This window comes from Macaca thibetana, chromosome X (assembly GCF_024542745.1).
Source record: "Macaca thibetana thibetana isolate TM-01 chromosome X, ASM2454274v1, whole genome shotgun sequence".
NCBI classification, from domain to species: Eukaryota; Metazoa; Chordata; class Mammalia; order Primates; family Cercopithecidae; genus Macaca; species Macaca thibetana.
The window spans coordinates 101,299,109-101,321,332 of NC_065598.1; the positions used below are offsets into that span (position 1 = coordinate 101,299,109).

A 22,224-nucleotide genomic window follows, 5' to 3' on the forward strand; every position below is an offset into this window, starting at 1 on the left:
GAAAACTGATTTTTTAAATGGGTAGGTGTTCCCCAAATTTGACAGCAATTGTCAAACTTTACATGACATTAGCAATAACAAGTTATAAAGCTGAAGAAAAATCCTAAACTTATTAACAAAAAACAAATCTCAGTCAACCATACTAGAGGAACTATTGAATTACCTTTCCATTCTGTTTATAGAAAATATTACAAAGTTGTCATATGAAGAGAAAAACAAAGTATATGCAATAAAAATGTAACTAATAAAAGTTATTATGGAAGTATGTCAGGCAGTTAATTCATGAAAATATGTAGGTTTTTTTTCTGGATTTTGTGATGTTTGTGGCATTTATCAGCTTTTAAAATGTTTCACATATACCAGTTTATTTCCTCATCCTAAAAATAATCAATTTGGTACTTAATTTTATATTTGTAATCTTGCATTCTTCTTAAGACACTCCCCCTTGACTTGTATAAACTTTAGACACACAAAACCTGGATTAATCCATGTACATGCATTCTGTCACCCAATCGTCACAATATGCCTAGACAAATTATACTTTACAGATTAGAGAGATGCACCTCACTCATTCAGTCTTTCAGCAAATGTTTATGAGAGCCTACTACATGTCAATTACTCTTCCAGGCTCTAGGGATGCAGCCATGAACTTCACAGATAAAAATCCCTGCCCTCCTAGATCTACATTCTAATGACATTATAACAAGTTATATAGATAAGTTGTTATTTATTCTGTGTTATATAATGTAAAATGAGTAAATAATCTTGGACTAGAACCCAGGTGTTTTCCCTCCAGTTAATTTCTCTTTCTTTGATTATCTTAATTTACATGGCTCTTGCTTCATCTTCCACATTCCTCTGTGGGATGGGATTTGGAATCCATCGTCTTCTAGACTTGGACACGTCTCTGCTTTCCCTGTGACCTTCTCAAGAGTCCTAGTACAAAACTAGATGCAATTCTTAGAGAGGCTTACTTATTTTTAACATGGCCCAATTTTATCTCTTTTGGATGAAACACACCCTGAACATAAAACTTGCTGTGCCTTTTTGTCCTTTTCTCTAGGTCACTGCTTAGATTTTTTTGAGCTTCCAAGTTGCAGTCAGTTCATGTTGCAGAGAACAGATTCTTAGCCATCAATTTTTGCCTTCTAGGTAAAAGGGAATAAATTACTCCTTTCAAATGTCTTCCAGCAGCTGCTGAATTTTTCTCAGAAGTATCTGTTATTTTGTTTTAAATATATTCTGAGTTTTGTTTTTTGTTTATCAACAGAGTTTTTCTGGCTGACAATTTCTTCCACTTTTCATTAATTGTGAAAGTGGTTGGTGTTAATAAGAAAGGGTAAATTTTCCCAAGGATATAGAACACAGTAAAAACAGCAGTATAAATAGGTGAGGGCTAAGTTGTTCAGTAAGAGTCACTTTTTCTGCATTACTTTTGGATCCATCACTGCATTCAGAGAAAAGTGAGTGGTGAAATCAATTTCCTATACAAATTTGGCAGAGAACTGAATCTGAAAAACTGAGGCAAAGGAGGTCTATTTTAGGCTTAAATTATTGGAGATAATTAAGTCATGTAACCACTTCATTCTCTAGGTTTAGACAGAAGCTTAGACATCATCTGATTTTCTTCAAAGAGGTACATTGTAAAAACAGTTTCCCTAAATGACTTAGCTAGTCTTCCAGACTCAATCCTGTAATTTTATTCCCCTCATTCCAACATAGCTGTCTGTCATTCTCCCAGGAAATGGGGGTTGAAATTCTTGAAAAGCACTTAAGTCTCAGTGGGACTTTATGGTGACATTTTGCTAATGTGCCTTGGTAAACAAGACATCCTAGGTTGTGAAACCAAAGCCCACTTCTATGGCTTTGTTTTTGTTTTAAACATGTCATTAAGAAAAAAGATATGTCAGAAAGACCAAACTTACTTGGTTCAATATTCCTTTGAGTTATTATTGGTCTAGAACTTGTTTATTAGACTCTATTTAGTAATAACATTCATTATTTTACTATCCCTTTATTTCATAGAGCAATATGGTAAAGATCTCTTAACGATCATGTTGATTTGATAAGCAGATGAAAGGCTAAAATTTTTAAATCTATCTCATACTACTAGCTTGACAAAATTTGAAAACTTTATTATCCAGATGTTCTTTTCCATGCTCCCCTCTCTACTCAAGTGCTCTCCAGTGGTGCTTCAGGTTTACCACCCATAACTCTCCTCCTGCTCCTCTGGACATCATCAATATTTCCTCCAGAGTCACATGTCCTATCTCCCTTTGGAACTTCATGGCAGGTGCCGTAATGAGGATCTTAAAAATGAATTGAGGTTTGAATGATGGGAAAAACTATCTGCTGTTCCTCTTCCCCTGGGAGTTTAAAAATTTTAATAAGGGACAACTGAAAGTAAAATGCATTAACCTGAGAAAGAGATGATAGATGGAATTTCAGGCACTATGCAGGCCAATTAGGTTTGCAGAAAGAATGAAGGGTATCGAGATGCAAGAGTAGAGTTCAAACCTTTACATCATAAAACATATAGATAGTGATCTGTAATGCACAAATATGTGCCTACCCTTGAGACAACTCATAGGGTGATTTTAAGCCCACTCATTTAGACATTTTCCATCTGTTTAAGAAGTGAATTTTCACTATAACAGCTACTGTTCATTAAACAAAATTAAACAAACAGGTACAAAGAGTATTTATGTTTTACTATGTTGCAACATTGAATTCCTGCAATTCCTCTTACCAGCTACTCAGTTGGTTTAAAATGTGTATGTCATTCCAGTCTACTTAGATCTATATCTAGCTAATCACTTCAGGGCAGCTGTAAATTGATGTCCCAAGCCCGGGAGGAACTGGCCACTTACCTATCTGCCTGCCTGCCTGCCAAGTAGAGCAATTGTTACTTTTTAGCTCTCTCATACTCCGTAATGACAGCTCGACTCCTTACCAATTTATTTGATCATTTTAAGAGCATCTTCATAGATTTCAAATGAAAAACTATATCCTTGTTTTTTGCATTGATGTCATGTGCATTGTTGTGTTGTTGTTGATGGTGGTTTGCTTTTTGTTTTGTTTTGCTGTGTGTTTTCCTCTTTTCACAATTTTGTTCTTAGATTGCAAGAGTGACCTCTAGTGAAACATCTGTATAGTTATTATCTCAAGCTCCAGGGCTTCTTATTCAGCCTTAATTTCCATAGGTATTTGTGTTATACAAAATATAATTAGCAAGACCTCCACAAATATGACAAGTTATCATCTAAGAATAAAAACCCCAAGTCAGATTTCTTCTTATTACTACTCATATATTTTATTCTTAAACTTTGGCTGACAAAGGACAGCTGCATTCTGGGGATTCTGGGATGGCAAGGGCAACACTTCCAAAAATGCCCTTGCAAGGAACTAGAAGTAAATTATGGCATTCTTTATGAACTGGGTGTATTTGACTGCAGAGAAAAATGTTTTGCAGGCCTCTTGTTGCCCCTAGCATTCCTGTTGTGAATAATTGGTTGGTGCACTCCCCTGTTCTCTTTCTTCTCCAGAAAAAGGAAGCATTTTCCTTACCACCATACTGGGTAGATGCAAGGCACAAAGAACACACTGTGTTCATCATGGGGAAAATTAAAGTCGACTTAAGCGTATGTCCTGCCCTCATACAAGGCCAGCCAGAAAATTTGCAGTATGGTCAATGACTGTTTATTCCCAACACGAGGTTAAATAGAAACTTTAACTGCCTTTCAAGAGCTAGTTCCCCTTGCAATAAAAATAACAACCCCTCATATTGGCACAGTGCTTTAAAACTTACAAAGCACTTCTATTCATAAAATTTTACTTCATCCTCTGACCACCTTTAGGAAGTAGGCATTATTAGTCCCATTTCAGTGATGAAAAGTATGAGGCTTGGTGGGGTGAAATGACGTGTGTAAGATTAAACACATTTAGTAAATGGTGGAGTTAGAAGTCTTTGGACTCCAAACTTAGTATACATTTTCTCATAGATGCTTCAGAGTCTAACAATCAGACTTTGACAAAATAATATATAAGATTTTCAAAAATAAAAACAGTCTACATTCACATTTCTATGAGCCTTGAAAAGAGAAAAGATGATCTGGTTGTAAGAATCAAAGAAGGTTTTTATGGAGCAGGTTATATACTTCAGTCTTTAACAAATAAGAAAAATGTAGACAGATGAGGAAAACCATTTCAAGCCAAGCAAAATCAGGGCAATGGGAAAGTATAGCACATCTATAAAAAATAGAAAACACTTCAATCAATTTTTCTAAGTGTGGGAAGGTTGTAGGAAATAATTCTGGAAAAGAAAGTTAAGATAAATCAAAAGAAAATCCTCTAATTCTAGAATAGGTTTTCTCAATCTCAGCACTATTGACATTTGGGACTAGATTATTCTTTGTTGTGGGGGATGTCCTATGCACTGTAAGATGGTTAGAAGAATACCTGCCCTATACCACCAGATGCTCATAACACCCCATCCCTCAGTTTTGGGAAGTAACTACATCCCAGATATTACCAAATGCTCCCTCTAGGGCACAATTTTCCCCTATTGAGAGCCATTTACATTGGTAGATTATGAGGACCATTTCATATTTTGAAGCAAAGTTGTGTAATGAATACACCTATTCTTAGGGAAAACAAATATGGCAAAAGTCTACAGAAAAAAAAAAAAACTGGAAAAGGGAAGAGGTTGAAAGCCAAGAAAAAGCCCCTCAAGAAGATGTGACAGGGGTCTCACAATGTAAGGGCCACAGATAGCTGCTATATTGGAAAAAGCATTAAACTTAGAGGCAGGCATTTGGACTACATTGCAAGCTCTGCCAACAGTCAGTGTGTGTTCTTGGACAAGTCATTTACAACTGTGCCCTCTATTTCTCATCTACAGTGAGAAGATGAGGATGAGATGATGATCTCAAAGTTCCCTTCTAACTGCATTAGAGAAAGATAGGCAATGCTGTATCTAACTTTATCTGCATCCATTCTTCTCCATATGTCTTTTGAAAGAATCTTGGTGGGTATCAAATGTGTGTTTGATTTCTCTATGTAAAGATAAATAGCATAACCTCACTGTCTCAGATTAAGTTGGATGAAAGGACAAGTCAGAAATAGTCAAAAACATGAATTATGAAATGCATTTTGAAGACATGTAGTTATATTACTTTCAAGTACATGAAGTACTTAGAATATAGATGTTGGAGTATTGCTTATGCGAGGTCTCTTGGAAGCTAGTTTAGTTCATTAATTTAGCATGTACTGAAAGCACACAATGTGCAAAACACTGTGCTAGGCTTTGCAGAGGTTTGCAGTTATGTGACCTGCCAAAGAGCTTACAGTATAGTAAGGGAGGTTAGCAATATACACAACAATAATACAAAGCAGAATGTTGTACCTTCCAACAAATTGTATGTGCAGGTCTTATATACAACAACAGGCTGATTTTTAGATTGCTTAGTCATGTAGAATACAGCTTAAATCCAGGTTTTAAAATAATCAAATATATATTTAAAACACATACACAACATTTTCACCGAGTTGCTAAAATATTTGAGTAAGAAAAAATACAAGCTAAACAATTATCCATCAACTCAATTAAGATATCTGCATAATATATAACTTAATCGTAATGGTACCATACATAGGCTAACCTCATTTGCCAGTGGAGCCTTAACAAGTAGACAAGAATAGTTGGCATCAAGCAAATTGCTTATATTTTAATGGTTGTTTTAAAGAACTTGTAATAATTCTCCTTTTTAAAGTATGTAAAATATTAAATATACTTTAAAAAATCTTGTCTATGCTATTTGGTCCCTTGCTTTGGGAATCTTTGTTCTAAAGAAGCAGCAATTTTATTTTAATTTTTATTTTTAGTTCTGGGGTACATGTGTAGGATGTGCAGGTTTGTTACATAGGTAAACATGTGCCATGGTGGTTTGCTGCACCTATCAACCCATCACCTAGGTGTTAAGCCCAGCATGCATTAGCTATTTTTTCTAATGTTCTCTCTCCCACCACCCCACCCACCGACAGGAGAAGCAGCAATTTTAATGTTAAAGTTTTACTATATACCATGTAACCAAGTGCAAATTCTGTAAGAACATTTTTCATGTTGAGCTGTTTTCTATGGTGTTTCTTCTTGCTCTCTCTTCAGGTGATCAGCAGAGCCAAATACATAGCAAATGTACAACTTTGGTCAACAGATTATATTTGAGATAATTTTTGATATACCTACTACATACTCATGTGCACACATACACTATGTAAGAGGGCTGTGGTAAAGACTGATGTAATTAATTCAGGGAGAAAATGCCATATCATTCGGGGTGGGGTGGGGTCAAGTAATAAATAGATAAATGACAGATGAATGGATAGAGGGATATAGATAGATAGAAAATAAAATATCTATACTAGTGTATACATATATATGTGTGTGTGTGTGTGTGTGTGTGTACCTGTGTATGTAGGCCGAAGAGAAAAAAAATACAGAAAAATGGCAGCTCTTCAGGAGTTTGTTGTACAGTTTGTACAGAAAACTGAACTATAAGTGTCTTTTTAACTTGAGAGCTTCGGGGAAAGAGGCTGTTTTTAATCGGATTTTTGACTACAGAAGTAAATAAAAGACAGTGTGAGAAATGGACCAAAGTGGAAGAATATTGAGGTCCCTGTTGGTTCCAGTCAAGTAGAGAGGTGGATGTAACAGAACAATTGACTTTGAGATATTTTCCCCAACTAGGTCACTCCTGATCTATTTCTTTTACAACCTTCACACTGTGGAAAAATATGGAACAGTATAAGGCACAGCCCTGGCCCTAGGAAGTTTATGAAAAGTTCAGAAGACTGAAGAAAAACAAGTGATAAGAAAACTACCAATCTAAGAAATGCTATGAAACTATCTTTGATAAATTAGTGACACTGCAATCTTTGAAGGCAGAAACTGACATATTTAACATATCCCCAAACACCTAGGAAAGAATCTTACCCATAGTAGATACTTGTTATATGTTTGTTGAAATGAAGTGGCATGCTTATGGAACAAAATATAAAAGCTTAGAAATACAAAATAGAGAGATCACTGTTTTCAGAAGCCTATATGCAAGACACTTATGAAGTAATTAATAGTGTGACTGGAAGATTGTAGGGTGTTATTTAATTTTATAGCGTTTAGTATTTTCATATTAAAAAAAAATATACCTTTATAGAAGCTTATAAAGGAAAAGGCAGAGAACAACTTATTGAAGATACAACTAGATCCAGAGGAGAGGAAGAGTAGGGATGACTGAGGAAACAGGATAGTTCCCTGTGAATTTGGAAGATAATTTTGAAGGAAATTTTGAAGGAGAGAGAGAAAGGATTGTTGAGCAACTGCTTTGAGGACTTTGAGTCAGTAGATGAGTAGTGAGGAATTTTAGAAAGCTCCGCTGTATTAAGCAATTCCTATTGCTTAACAATTGTCCCACTATTTGAGAAATTGCTAAAGATGCACACTGATTTTCCAAGAAAAAAAAATGCACATTACATGGTAAAGAATGGAGAACTTCTTTATTAGCTTTATCCCATACTGGCAAATGATTGGGCATTATTTGATGAGACTAGCCAATTGTTTTACCAAGGAAGGAACAAAGAGTAGTAGAAAGTTACAGTGAAGAAGGGTTGTGTAAGCTAGCAAGGCTGAGTGACTAGAGTATAGGGCAGTCAAGGACACTCATAGGAAAGGCAAGAACAATGATGGAGTTAGGAATCCATTCCTAGAAGGATGGCTGGCTCAGTTTTACAAGAGTAGTAATGTAAAGACCCAGAGCTGGAGAGTACATGGCTCAAGGAATGGGGATAAAGCCCTGGAGGATACAAGAAACCTCACCAACTTTGTGAATTACATTCAAGCCATTCCTGCATAAGAATCAGAAGCCAGCTTTTCTTGTGAGCAATGATGGGTCTTTACTTTTTTAAATTATGCCCTTCAGCAGAGGCAGCAACAAAGATGACTTTTTTATTATGATATTGCTAACTACAAGAATTAGCTTCAATATCCTTTATTTTCTGTCATTTATGTAACCTTCTATCTTCAAATAACAGAACAAAAATATTCGAACTTATTAAATGGCATATAACTGCTACACTCTCCCATAGTGGATATATTGAACTCATTTCCTTCTCTCTTCAGGAACTTATGGACATGGAGAAAGAAAGATTACATACAATTCAAGATAAAATCCAAATTTCAAGCAAAAAGAGATGGTGACAATCGTAGATTGGTATCACCTGAACACAGCACTCTGACTGATTTCCACAGGCATATAAACATTGAGGTTCCTTTCTCCCATTTTGTTGTTGAGTCTGCCTTGAAAGAATTTTTGAAAAGGCAACTCAGATCAGTTTGGCTCCTCTTCCCTTTCCTTTCTCCCTCCTCCCTCTTTAAAAGGGTTAGCAAATGAAGGGGAAAACTTGAAATTCAGGGCAATTATTTATTATTTGTACCCTGGTTCATTCCAAAATGGATTGGTGAAGACTGGCAAAGATACATTTAATGCTGCAAGAGAAAACCAATTTAAAAATAAGAAAAATTAGGGAACTTGAACTAAGCTTTTGAGAATCAAACAAGTACTACTGAGCACAACCATGTGCCTTGCAGCACGCTAGTTGCTCTAAGGAAATGAGAGTGAAATATAAGATACGGTTTCCATCCTTAAAGACTGTAATATTTATTTGGGAAGAGGAGGCAAACACCTGCGAAATGCAGTATGGAAGAGTGGTTAGGATCTTTGGCTCTAGAGTCTAGCTGTCTGGTTTTAAATCTCTCCCACTTACAATGTTTGTGGCTTCAAACAAGTTAACTTCTTTCTACTTTTCTTTGCTCACTTGTAAACTGAGAACAATAATACCTTACTCCCTGGGTTTCTGTGATGATTAATTTGGTCAGAATATATTAAGTACTTAGCTTATTTTGTTGTAATAATTATATAAAGCAGAGCACAGCTAAACTTTTAACTTCCTATGACATATATAAAAATGGGATTCAGAGAAAGCAGAGTGTGCATTAAGGAAGTCAGGGATGGCTTCATGGTATAGGTGGCACTTGAGCTATATTTTGATGGATGAGGCTTTAAGTGAACAAAAGTAGAGGGTAAAGGCATGCAAATCATATAGGCTACAAAATAGAGTATAATGAATCGCAAGACCAGAGGGCTTTGTCGTCAAAGGAAATTAATAGTCTAAAAGAACCCTTATAATACTTCAGAAAATCAATACTGTGACATGAATCTGATCAGTAATATGTAGACAGCTTTGGGTTTCATTTTCTCAACTAGGCGTTAAACCTTGATATTTCCATTTTCTAAAGGATTAAAGGATCCTTGTGGGATTATTTTGAACATCATTTCTGGAGTCACGGTGTGCAGACAGCCAACAAGACTTATCAAAGTGAATGGGACCTACATTAAAACCACAGACACATATTTGTTTATTTTTTGAAGATTTTTTTAAAACTTTCCACAGCTGTGTTTTAAATCTCACTATAATGTCCAGAAAACACATCAGTATTTTCTTCAGTCACCATATAATACCTGGATCAATCTTCAGGTATACAATAAGAATTGTCATGTTTGTGTTGATTCATTTTTTTTCCAAACTTGTACAGCAGGATTTAACTAGCAAGTCATTCCTAGTACCAAAAGTTGTGATCTTATTAGTAAGGGATTCATAAGTACGTTTGACGATACAGAAGTTGAGAAAGTGAAAAAGATTTCTGTTTCCAATCAGATGTTCTCAAATGACAAAGGTGACCTCTTTTTTTCAGGAAGTAATGGTTACTGTGTGTTCTAGTTTTACTACTCTCTTGTCTAGCTGCTAGAATAGACCTAACTTTGTAAGCTTTAACACTTAATTCCATGTAGTGTAGAGCCAAGTAAATAACTTTTGAAACAAATGAAAATAACAACTTTATGAATTTAATATGGACTTAAACCATTTTGCAATTGATATGATCGTATAGGTTGGCTACTCTACAAACCTAGATTTCTAAATCAATATGCGAATTTTTAGTTTTTTTCCTTCACCTAACACAATATAAAGAATCATGTGTATTTAATTTTGAACGACTAATTCATTCCAAATGAGTTATTTTGCAAGTATATGCACATTTGAATACACACATACAGCATATTTGCTTGCTTCAACTCTCCTGACATCTCAATTTGCTGAGTATAATTTGGACTTGCTAGTATAGTGAGTTAATATTCCAAGGATTTTGTCTTTTCCATGGGGAGCTTTTAAAAATTCCTTTGTCAAGCTGAGATATGAAAAACACTGGGTCAAAGAAAGCAGGGTCATAAGCCAAGATCAGCAGAGCCAACAGAAGCAGCCAGGGTCAGGTTAGGTGGAGAGAACCTAGGGTTCAAGGCAAGGTAGAGTTCATAGGCAGGAAACCCACTGCGAAGTAAACAGAGAAGTTAAGGGATACACAGGAACTGGGATTCCAGGCACAGAAAGCAAGCTGATTCAGGCCAAAAACCAAATGGCCAAGGGACCTTGACGCTAAAGTTAAAAGCTGCCTGAGGCACAGAGACTTACATGCTTTTTATTTTGCAGAAGAAACTAATGACTGGCACCTCGAGAGCTAGGACTAAAAGTGACATAGTTCATCCCACTTGGAAAATTCTAACACTCTAGGCCAGCTACAAAATATGAGAATATCAGACCTGAAAGACTCCTTAAAGATTCTCTCAGTTGATCCTATAATTTTTAGAAGAAGAAACTGTGGCTTATTAGAGGAATGGACTTGTCAAAAAAAAATCAAAGCAATGTAGTGGAAGGGCTGGGGCTATAACTTTGATGTTCTGACACTAGTACTCTTTCCATGAAATGTCTTTGCCTTGCCTACATTTGGTACCCTTAAATGTGAGATACGACTGAGAAAACTAGGATCTTATGACTCTGAGCCACACTCCCTGTCCTAAGGAAATGAAAAAGGAAAAAATAAGCAAAGTTAATCGGTGGAATATGTAGTAACAATGGGGGTTTTATTCATTCAACCTATATAAAATTCAGTAACAGAAACTTCTACTGGGATTGGGACAACTTAGTGACACAACTGTGTAAGCCCTATAACTCTAAACAAGTCCTCATCCAGTGGACTTTGTACCTCTTATCTGATTGAGTCAATTGTACACCAAAACAACAACAACAATAACAACAACAACAATACTCGTTTAACCAAGAAAACAGTGCTCTGTCTCATCTTACTTTGAGGTCTGCTGCTGTGTTACTTCCCTCTAGCATAGGCAAATAACTATGAACATATTCCCCACCATCCCCAAGAAACATTACCTGGCTTCACACATACATTCTTTGAAACCAGAAATAGTAGAAAGTTTACGGGTCTCAGTCTCTCTTTGTCTATCTCTCTCTCTCCCAAATCATTATTCTATTCTAAGGTTACTCAAGTATTTTCTCCCGGTCAACTTTTCATCTCCTTTGTATCTTACTGGAAGAAATAAATTCTTTCTTCCTTCCTTTAGCTTCATAATAGCTTTATCTCAACTATAACTTAGAATTTAATCTGTGACTGTTTCATTTAATTTAGAAATTATGGGGAGAGGGCTATTCTTTAGAATAAAGAATTTAAAATGGCTTTATAAAATCACTCTGAAATGTTGAACTGCTTTTTTTTTTTTTTTTTTTTTTGGTAGATTAAACACCGTACTACATATTGGAAGACATTAATTTCTGAAAAACAACATCAAAGCTGGTTCATAATTTGACTTCAGAAAAGTCAGTTAATTCCTATCTGAGCCTGTTTCTAAATCTCAATGATTCATTCAGTTTGAGATAATAATCTCAGAGAAAGAAAGGACCTTGGTATTTTTACCAGTACAATATTGGCTGCAAGTGGGTACTTGATATATTGGATGACTGATAGAAAAGGCCAGTGTGAGGAATGATGAACTACCTCGTGATTAAATTACACAGAGATATACATAGAAATATATATATATATATATACACACACACACACACATATGCATGTGTATATATACACACACACATACATATACATATATAGATATATGTAAATATATAGGAATTTTATTTTCAAAATAAGAGAATATATGTTTCTCTCCCTCTCAGTCAAGCTACACCCGGGGATCACTGGCTTTCAGCTTCTTCCTTCTTAACATATGGAACAGATGATACGTACTGTAAGAAAAACTATTAATGGGTCTCTTAGTCCATTTTCTACTGCTATAACAGAATACAACAGAGTGGGCAATAAAGAAAAAGATTTATTTGGCTCACAGTTCTGGAGACTGAGAAATCTGAGATGGCACCAACATCTAGTGAGGGTCATCCTGTAATAGAAGGCATCACATAGCAATAACATGAGTGTGCAAGTCAGAGAGATGAAATCCAGTTGAATTCTTCCTTTTACTAGGAGTACACGCACTATCTCTCTCTCTCAATAATGGCGCTAATCCTGTGATAATGGCATTAATTGATTCATGACAGCAGAGCCCTCAGGACCTAATCACCTCTTAAAGATCCTGCCTCTCAACACTGTTACAATTGGCAATTGAATTTCAACATGAGCTTTAGAGGAGACTTTCTGCTCTTGGTGCCTCAAAACTTATATCCTTCTCACAATGCAAAATACATTCCTTCCATACCAATAGCCCCAAAGTCTTAACTCATTACAACATAATCTCAAAAGTCTAAAGTCTGAAGTCTTATCTAAATCAGACATAGGTGAGACTTAAGCTATGATGCATCCTGGGGCAAGTTCCTCCATATGTGAACCTGTGAAACTAAAGAAGGTATCTGCTTCCAAAATAAATAGTGGGACAGGTATAAAATAGATATTCCCATACCAAAATGGATAACTGGTTTCAAGTAAGTCCAAAACCCAAAATGGAATACAACATTAAATCTTAAAGCTGGAGAATAATTTGCTTTGCCTCCCTGTCCCATATGCTGGGTACACTGGGGTATGTGGTTAGATCCCCAAACCCTGTGGCAGCCCTAACCCTGTGGCTTTGTTGGATTCAGTCTACTCAGCAATTCTCACAGATTGTAGTCTCATGCCTGTAGCTTTCTGAGGCTGGTGTTATATGCTTGTGGCCCTACAGTTCTGGGGTCTCTGAGGTGACCCCACTCCTACAACCACACTAGGCATTCCCCCAGTGCAAACTGTCTGCGGTAGCTCTAGCCCTGTGGCTTGTTTTACCCTAGGGCCCAAGGCTATCAACAGCATCCATGCACACACAACTCTTGCATTTTGCAAGCATGCAGACATAATTCCACCAAGGCTTATAGATTGTATCTTCCATTTTGGCAAGTCTAGCTGCATCTGGGTCCTCTTGAGCCATGACTGGGTGGCTGAGGGGTGCTACACTGGGATTCAGGGAGAAGAGTCCTAAGGTGGCCCTGAGTAATGAACCTGTGTCAGTTCATTCTCACACTGCTATAAAGACACTACCTGAGACTGGGTTATTTATAATGGAAAGAGGTTTAATTGACTCACAGTTCTGCGTGGCTGGGGAGGCCTCAGGAAACTAACAATCATGATGGAAGGTGAAGGGAAAGCAAGGCACGTCTTACATGTTGGCAGGAGATAGAGAGTGCACAGTGGAAACTGCCACTTTTAAAACCATCAGATCTCATGAAAACTCCCTCATTATCATGAGAATAGCATGGGGAAAACTGCCCCCATGATCCAATCACCTCCCACCTGGTCCCTCCCTTTCAACATGTGGTGATGCCTTCCCAACAGCCCCCGAAAGTCTTAACTCATTCCAGCATTAACTCAAAAGTTCAAGTCCAAAGTCTCATCTGAGACAAGTCAACTCTGTTCCACCTATGAGCCTGTAAAATCAAAAGCAAGTTAGTTACTTCCAAGATACAGTGGGGGTAGAGGCATTGGGCAAATGTTTCCATTCCAAATGACAGAAGTTGGCCAAAACAAAGAAGCCACAGGCCCCAGGCAAGTCTGAAACCTGGCCAGGCCATCATTAAATCTTAAAGCTCCAAAATCTCCTTTGACTCCATGTCTCATATCCAGAGCATGCTATTACAAGGGGTGGGCTCCCATGGCCTTGGGCAGCTCTGCCCCTGTGGATCTGCAAGGTACAGCCCCTGTGGCTGTTTGCATGGGCTGGTGTTGAGTGCTTGCGGCTTTTCAGGTTCATGATGCAAGATGCCAGTGGATCTACATTTCTGGGGTCTGGAGGATGGTGGTCCTCTTCTCACAGATCCACTAGGTAGTGGCCCAGTGGGGACTCTCCTTCCAGGCTCTGACCCCACAGTTCCCTTCCACATTGCCCTAGCAGAGGTTCTCCATGAGGGTTCCACTCCTGCAGCAGAATTCTACCTGGACATCCAGGCATTTCCATACATCCTGTGAAATCTAGGTGGAGGGTCCCAAAGCTCAATTCTTGTATTCTGTGCACTTGCAGGCCCAACACCATGTGGAAGCCACCAAGGCTTGGGGCTTGCACACTGTGACGCATTTTAAAACCATCAGATCTCATGAGACATCCTTCACTGTCATGAGAACAGCATGGGAGAAACTACCCCCATGATCCAATCATCCCCCACCAGGTGCATCCCTGGATACATGGCAATTACAATTTGTGATGAGATTTGGGTGGAGACACAGTGAAACCATATCAGAGCCCATGGAGGATACCCCAGGCCTCTTACCTCAAACCATTCTGCCCTGCTAGAGTCCCTGAGCTTGTGATGGGAGAGGCTGTCTCAAAGATCTTCAAAATACTTTTGGGGTCTTTTGTCCCTTGTCTTGACGGATAGCACCTGGCTTGTTTCTATGCATATTAATTCCTTTAACAAATGGTTGATTGGCCACACCTTTAGTATTCTCTTCTAAAGATGCCTTTTCACTCTTTATCTTGCCAGCTTGCAAATTTTCAAAATTTTTCTATTCTGCTTCCCTTTTAAGTATTAATTCCATCTTTAAGCCATCTCTTTGCTCTCACATGTCCCTATATGCAATGAAAAGTAGCCATACAGTAGCCTGAATACCTTGCTGCTTTGATATTTCTTGTACCAGATGCCCTAGTGTATCACTTTAAAGCTCTGTATTCCATAAGCCCTGGACAGAGACACAATTTAATCACCTTCTTTGCCACTTTATAACAAGGATGGCCTTTACTCCAGTTTTCAGTACCTTGTTTCTCATTTCTTTCTGATACCTCATCACAGTTGCCTTTACTGTCCATGTTCCTACCAGCATTCTGGTCATAACCCCTTAAGTAATCTCTAAGAAGATCAAACTTTCCCTACAGCTCTTCTCTTCTCCTGAGCCCTTGCCAGAATTCTCTTTATGGTCTGTCCACATCAGTACAGGATTTTTCTAGCCTTTTCCTCCAAATTCCTTTAGCCTCTGCTCATTACCCAGTTCCAAAGCCACTCCCACATCTTCAGATATTTGTTAGCAACAATCCCACTCTCAGTACCAATTTTTCTATCTTAGTCCATTTTCTGCTGCTGTAACAGAAGACCACAGATGGTGAAATTTGTAAGGAAAAGAGATTTATTTGGCTCTCAGTTCTAGATGCTGAGAAGTCCAAGAGCATCAGCACCTGTTGGCATTAGGTGAGGGTCATCCCATGGCAGAAGGCACACATATGAGACAGAGAGAGGAAATCCAGCTCAACTCATCCTTTTCTCAGAAGCCCACTCTCACAAAAACTAATCCAGTTCTACAATAACATTACTCCATTCATAAGGGCAAAGCCCTCATGACCTAATTATCTTCCAAAGGTCTTAATTCTCAACGCTGTTACATTGTCAATTGGATTTCAATATGAGTTTTGGAGGGGACATTCAAACCGTAACAATTAAATATGCCTCATATACAAGTTATGACTTTACCCCTTAACTCTCATTCAAAAAGAAGTATACTGGATTGCATATGTGTAAGAGTGACATTAATATAATGATGACTTCAACTCTCCTGTAAATTTTTAAATAATTAATTCATAAACTGCATTATTAGCAACAGTCTTCTTAAAATATGTTTTACAACTGAAAGTAACATGCTCCAGTGTTCCATGTGTTCTGACACTGGCCTGCTAGACTGAAGCATGTGATTCAGGGCATTCTCACAAATACAGATAAAAGATTTGTGCCCTAATTGTGAATTATCTTAAGGAAGAAATAAACTTCTTGAAAGGTGAAGCTACAAAGTTAAATACATAAAGCACAGCAGGAAGGTGATTGGTTTTCACATTGGCATCACAACTATCCATTCTTCTTTTTATCTTATTTTGAAAGGCCAAATCAAAATGTGGGCCCAGGGAAGAAAGGATACATTAACAGTAACATTAATATAAACTCTATGTTTAACTCCTTGGTAAGACTGGTGAAATTAAAATTAACCTGATTACGTAAGACAAAGATACACAATTTATAGATTTTTGTGGTAGAATTTCAGGCACCTAGTCAATAAGGTAGAATGAATTGATATGGTAAAGATCACCTCTTGTTCTAACTACAGAGAAATGCTGGTCAACATAAGGCAAAGAATTTACATGCTTAGCCCAACTGGAAAGCAAGTAAGGGAAATTCTCAGGCTTTAGTGATAAATAGGGAGATCAAAGTAAGAGAAAGAAGTATAAATTGAAATTGAAGATCTCCTGGAGATATCAAAACCAAATGTGGACATTCAGGGTATAAGTGCTTGAGTTCAGGATCTATGTGAAGTATGGAGTTAGAACACATCCCAGCAAAAATCTAGAAAACTGAACGATTTATAAACCCTGAAATCTATGAAATTGGGCCTAGAAAACTCTGCTTATTGATTCAGGAAAGTGTACAGAAAATTCACATTCAGTCCAGGGCCATATCTATGAATCCAATGAAACATTTAAGAGAAACTGGAACTCTAAACCTGTACCGAGCATGGGTGTGGACTCTAAATTCACATAACTCATAAATGGCACAAACCCCCAAGCAAAGAAATTGACAGAAAAACTGGTTCCAAACCAGTGAAACTTGTAGGGCCTTGGTAGAGGCAACCTTGGAACTTCTCTAAGGGAATTCCTCTATAACCCTCAGCATCTGGGACTACCACAGAAAACAATCCCTGCTGTAAATAAAAATACAGAATGAAATTATAAACTTCATAAGAAAAGTAACCACCTTGATGGTGCTTCCCTTGACACAATGGAAAAAAACTGCATACCAAGAAGCAGAGATAATAGGACAATTTGAAGGAGACTTTAAAAGAGGTTGAAAATTGTTTAAAGAGAAAAACAGAATGGAAAAAATTGTTTGTCAAGAAAAGGGCAGTGATGTCTATCTGTGGCCTTTACAAAAATATGCAGCCCGTTAAAGGGTGGGGAGCAGAGTTAGATGAAAGTATTGAAGATGAAACTGTTGCCTTTGAGAAATTTTTAGAAAATCCTGGTAGAAGAGGAGATTAAGATAAGTGATTTTATCTTTTCACCCTCACCTACAATTCTTTCACATCAGATAATTTGGTCTGTTTCTTTTAAAGTGTTTCTAACAGCAATGGTATGGATTTGAAATGCAAATGTAATCTGTTATCCAATTCATCAAAAGAAGTCGCTCATATAACTGAAGAATGAGTGAAATTCTGATATTCGTCTATTGGTTTATTTCCACTTTTGTCATTAATGTTCATGAACATATTGACTAATACGCATATTGGAACTACACTTGTTTTTCATTTGCAAACATAGGTTCCACAAAAATCAGTGAAAGCACTCTGTGAGAATCAATTGAGTACATGGAATTTACCATAACATATTGTGTTTTGTTATTATTTATGTATTTTATAAACGCTGTGACATCCTTCATATCCACAAAATTTGTAAACGTATGTATTTACATGCATATTATTTCCAGAAAGCCAGTTTTAAATATTTACCAATATACCACTGATGTATATCTTCATTATTTATAAATAGTAGGACTTATAAGATGTGGCTCCTACTCCTCTCCAATTGCCACTTCCTTCTTAAATCCCCCCATCTACCCGCCAGACACAGACACACAGAGGCACACAAACTCTACTACCATCACAACGTCATCACATTTTGATTTACCTCGCAGTTTTGTTTGGAAAAGTTTTGGCTCTAAAATCCAATAAAACTCAATGATACATAGATGTTTGAACTCTTTCCCCAGAGACTCTCCTGAACACATTGATAATTTGAGTTTATTCATTTCAAGATGTGTCCAGCAAATACAGGGCTGTAAAATTTAAGACTGTTGAGATTTCTAGATTTTTAAGATCTCTGAGCAGCCTTCTCACAATGCAGATGTTCACAGAGCTCTCTGATAAGAGAAATTGGGGAATTATAGCGCAACGAGAGCCAATCCACTGCATGTACGCCACTTTGCAAGAAGCTTCACTTACTTTATTACATAGCACTGAGGCAGCACCTCACAAAGTTCTCTTTATTTTGATAGTCTTCAACCTACTTTAGATGCAAACATAAGTTGGCTGTCTCTACTAACAGGTCACATAGTAACATAGGAATTACTCTGAAAATGCCTGGAGGCAAAACCGTACAGCAGCAAATAGATAAAATGTTAGATAAGAGTTTGTGCCTAAGCCAGATTTTAGAAATCCCTTGAAACATTATGTTTCAGGTTATTTGCCCAATAAATGCAGAGATCCCTTTCATGCCTTTTAGAAGAGGAGGTGCCCATCCCCTGGCACACATTGAGTCCCTGTATCTGGCATAAGAGCTGATCACTTTGGGACTCTCCTCAGAGTATTACATATGATGTTTGGATGGTTTTCCTGTTTTCAACCATTGACAAGAGGCTTCAGGATATTTATTCAGCATTTGTAGAAACTAGACTGCTGAAATATCTGTCTCTTGTGTTTATTTGACAAGAATCTGTTTAATAGGAGAGTAAAAACATTCCTTCCAGGAGAAATTGCAGCAATTGTCAGTACCTATGTGTAGCGCCAAGAAAAGAGCAGTCATTTTTTGATAGACCACCTCAAGGAGGCCCCATTTTACACAGTGCCTTCATTCTGACTTCTTGTTCTATCCAGGCTCCCAGCCACTTGGATGCTTCCCACTCACACTGAAGTGAATCTTCCCATTCAGTCACCAAACTCAAATACCACTCTTTTCTGGCAACCCCAGACAGACATACCCAGAAATAATGCATTACCAGCTATCTAGATATTAATATTTCTTAATCCAGTCAATTTGATGTCTAAAAATAACCATTATAGTATATATTACCTAATTTTTCTTAAAACATGTAAAAATCAGAATAAACAAATTTCCATGTAATTTTAATAACAGTGGAGAGTATATTATGATATGTCTTCTCACCAACCAAAAATTAACTTATACTTTTGATTAATGTTAGCTTCAGGGGTAAGTTCAAGTTAGCAGTGCTTAATATTCTCAAAAATAAAGAAAAAAGATAGTCTTTTCATTTGTTTTTTTCATATTATAAGAAGGAGGCAGTAAAAATAAACAGTTTTAAAACCTGAGTAACAAACAGCTTTGGGAACACAGGGAGACCCTGTGTGGTCCCAACTACTTGGGAGGCTGAGGTGGGAGGATCACTTGAGCCAGGGAGGTCAAGGCTGCAGTGAGCTGTGGTTGCGCCACTGCACTCCAGCCTGGGTGACACAGCCAGACCCTGTCTCAAAAACAAACAAACAAACAAACAGAAAACTGAGTAACTTTATTTTCTCACTTTTGATTATACTTTGAATTTAAGACTTTTCTAGAAACCCTCATAACTATTTAAAATTTTTCTCAGGTACAATGATAAGATGACTAGAAAAATAGTTGAAAATTGGGTCACCTCTGAGTTTTCCTTTGGATGTTAAATGGTCGCTTCCTGTCTCCCACTGATAATCAGGAGTCATTTGCTCATTTATTTTTCTCTCATTCTCAGGTAAGCCTCTGAACATTCCCTGCAAAGCATTCTTCGGATTCAGTGGAGAGTCTGGGCCAATGATCTACTGGATGAAAGGAGAAAAGTTTATTGAAGAACTGGCAGGTCACATTAGAGAAGGTGAAATAAGGTAGAGAGCTTGAATTGCTTATCTTTTTTTGCTGTCTTTGCAGTTATGTAATGAAACATCCTACAAGGGATTCTGCTCAGGATTTTAATTGCAACTCCAAATCATTCCATTGTCTAAAAGCTGATGTTATGGAGAAACCAAGGATGACTGCCTTAAGAAATGCCAATGTGCAAGCTTCTAACATAAGTAGATTTTTCTCCCATTTAAAGATTTTGTCACCAGGGTATAATGCCCCTCCAAAAGCTACCTAAGCAAATTTCTTTGAGTTTCTAAAGCTAAAACCACTGGTACTCCAACAGTCACAGCAAAGGTCCAGTCTTTGAAGGTGACTCCTCAGACCACTGTGCAAATTGTTCATTTTCCACCTGGGAACAGACAACTTCATATGTCATAAGTGTAAAGATGCAGTGGCAATGGTAAGCTGGTGCTCAGCCAAAATAACTGTTGACTCTTGTTGAATAGTGTTTATTTTTTCCCAACATCTAATACTTATCCTGAAAATACTGATCCTTCAATTTAGTACATGTTTAGACCTCTTTTCACTCTCCTGTTACGCAAATACCTCCCTTGTTTTGTAGATATCAATCTATTGGTTTTCTAATTCTATTTAGTACTTTCTCATTTGTACAAGAAAGATATAAAAATATAGGTAACCTTTCCTGACTCACTTAGTTTATGAGGTTTCTCTTTGGTTTCAGAGATGATGATGTGTAGTGTATGTTCCTGATTCTGATAGGAATTGAGATTCTTCCCTCTTCACTCCCATTAAGAATCATGCAGTGGGCCGGGCGCGGTGGCTCAAGCCTGTAATCCCAGCACTTTGGGAGGCCGAGACGGGCGGATCACGAGGTCAGGAGATCGAGACCATCCTGTCTAACCCAGTGAAACTCCGTCTCTACTAAAAAATACAAAAAACTAGCCGGGCGAGGTGGTGGGCACCTGTAGTCCCAGCTACTCGGGAGGCTGAGGCAGGAGAATGGCGTGAACCCGGGAGGCGGAGCTTGCAGTGAGCTGAGATCCGGCCACTGCACTCCAGCCTGGGCGACAGAGCGAGACTCCGTCTCAAAAAAAAAAAAAAAAAAAAAAAAAAAAAAAAAAAAAAAAAAAAAATCATGCAGTGGAAATTAATCTAAAATTTTAGTACAATTAATGCTAAAATTTATTCCTTCAGTTTTCTTATTGAATATGCAGCAGCACAAATGAGACGAGTACGCTTTGTATTATTTACTATGTTTAAATATTATTTATAATTACTCTCATGACAATTTCTCTCTATGTGTCCGCCCAATAACTCTTCTCTAGGGGTTCATAACTTTGAAGGTCTGTGAACCCCTTAAGAGTCTATGCAAAATATTGACTATAGGAGCATATTTCTAGGCAAAATACACATGAAAAGGTGTTTGACATGTTTAGTAATCAAGGAAATGTAAACCAAAACCACATGATACCACTTTATACTCACTAGGATGCACTAGGATGGCTATAATTTAAAATGTCAGATTATAGGCTGAGCACAGTGACTCAGGCCTATAATCCCAGCACTTTGGGAGGCCAAAGTGGGTGGATTTCTTGAGCTCAAGAGTTCGAGACTAGCCTGAGCAATATGACAAAACCCTGTCTCTCCCCCGTTCCCCACCAAGAAAAAAAAATATATATATATATATATGTGCAAATCTTAGCCAGGCATATGCCTGTAGTCCCAGCTACTTGCTACCTGGGAGGCTGAGGTAGGCGGATCACTTGAGCCCAGGATGTTGAGGTTGCAGTGAGTCATGATTGCTCTACTACACTGTAGCCTGGGTGACAGAGCTAGACCTTGTCTCAGAAAAAAAAGTCAGATTATAACAAATGTTGGTAAAGATATGAAGAAATGGGAAACCTCATACACTGCTGGTAGGAATAGCCCTCCTAGGGATATAAACAAAGTAAATCAAAACATGTGTCTACAAAAAACTTGTCCATGAATGTTCATAGCAGCATTGCTCATAATAGACAAAAATGAAAACAACCTAAATGTCTATCAACTAAGGAATGAATAAATAAAATGTGATACATTCATACAGTTGAATATTATTTAACCATAAAAAACGAAATACTGGCATATACTGCAACATGAATGAACCTTGAAAATGTTCTCAGTGTAAGAAGCCAGAAACAAACAAACAAAATAA

General features: G+C 37.4%; 1 protein-coding gene across 1 annotated transcript in view; it reads left to right on the plus strand.

Moving 5' to 3' along the window:
- IL1RAPL2 (interleukin 1 receptor accessory protein like 2) overlaps nt 1-22,224 on the plus strand; it is a 604,886-nt gene that overhangs the window by 528,955 nt on the left and 53,707 nt on the right. The window contains exon 5 of the mRNA XM_050775873.1: nt 19,924-20,053. Coding sequence (XP_050631830.1) covers nt 19,924-20,053 — 130 coding nt within the window. The remainder of the gene's footprint in view (nt 1-19,923; nt 20,054-22,224) is intronic.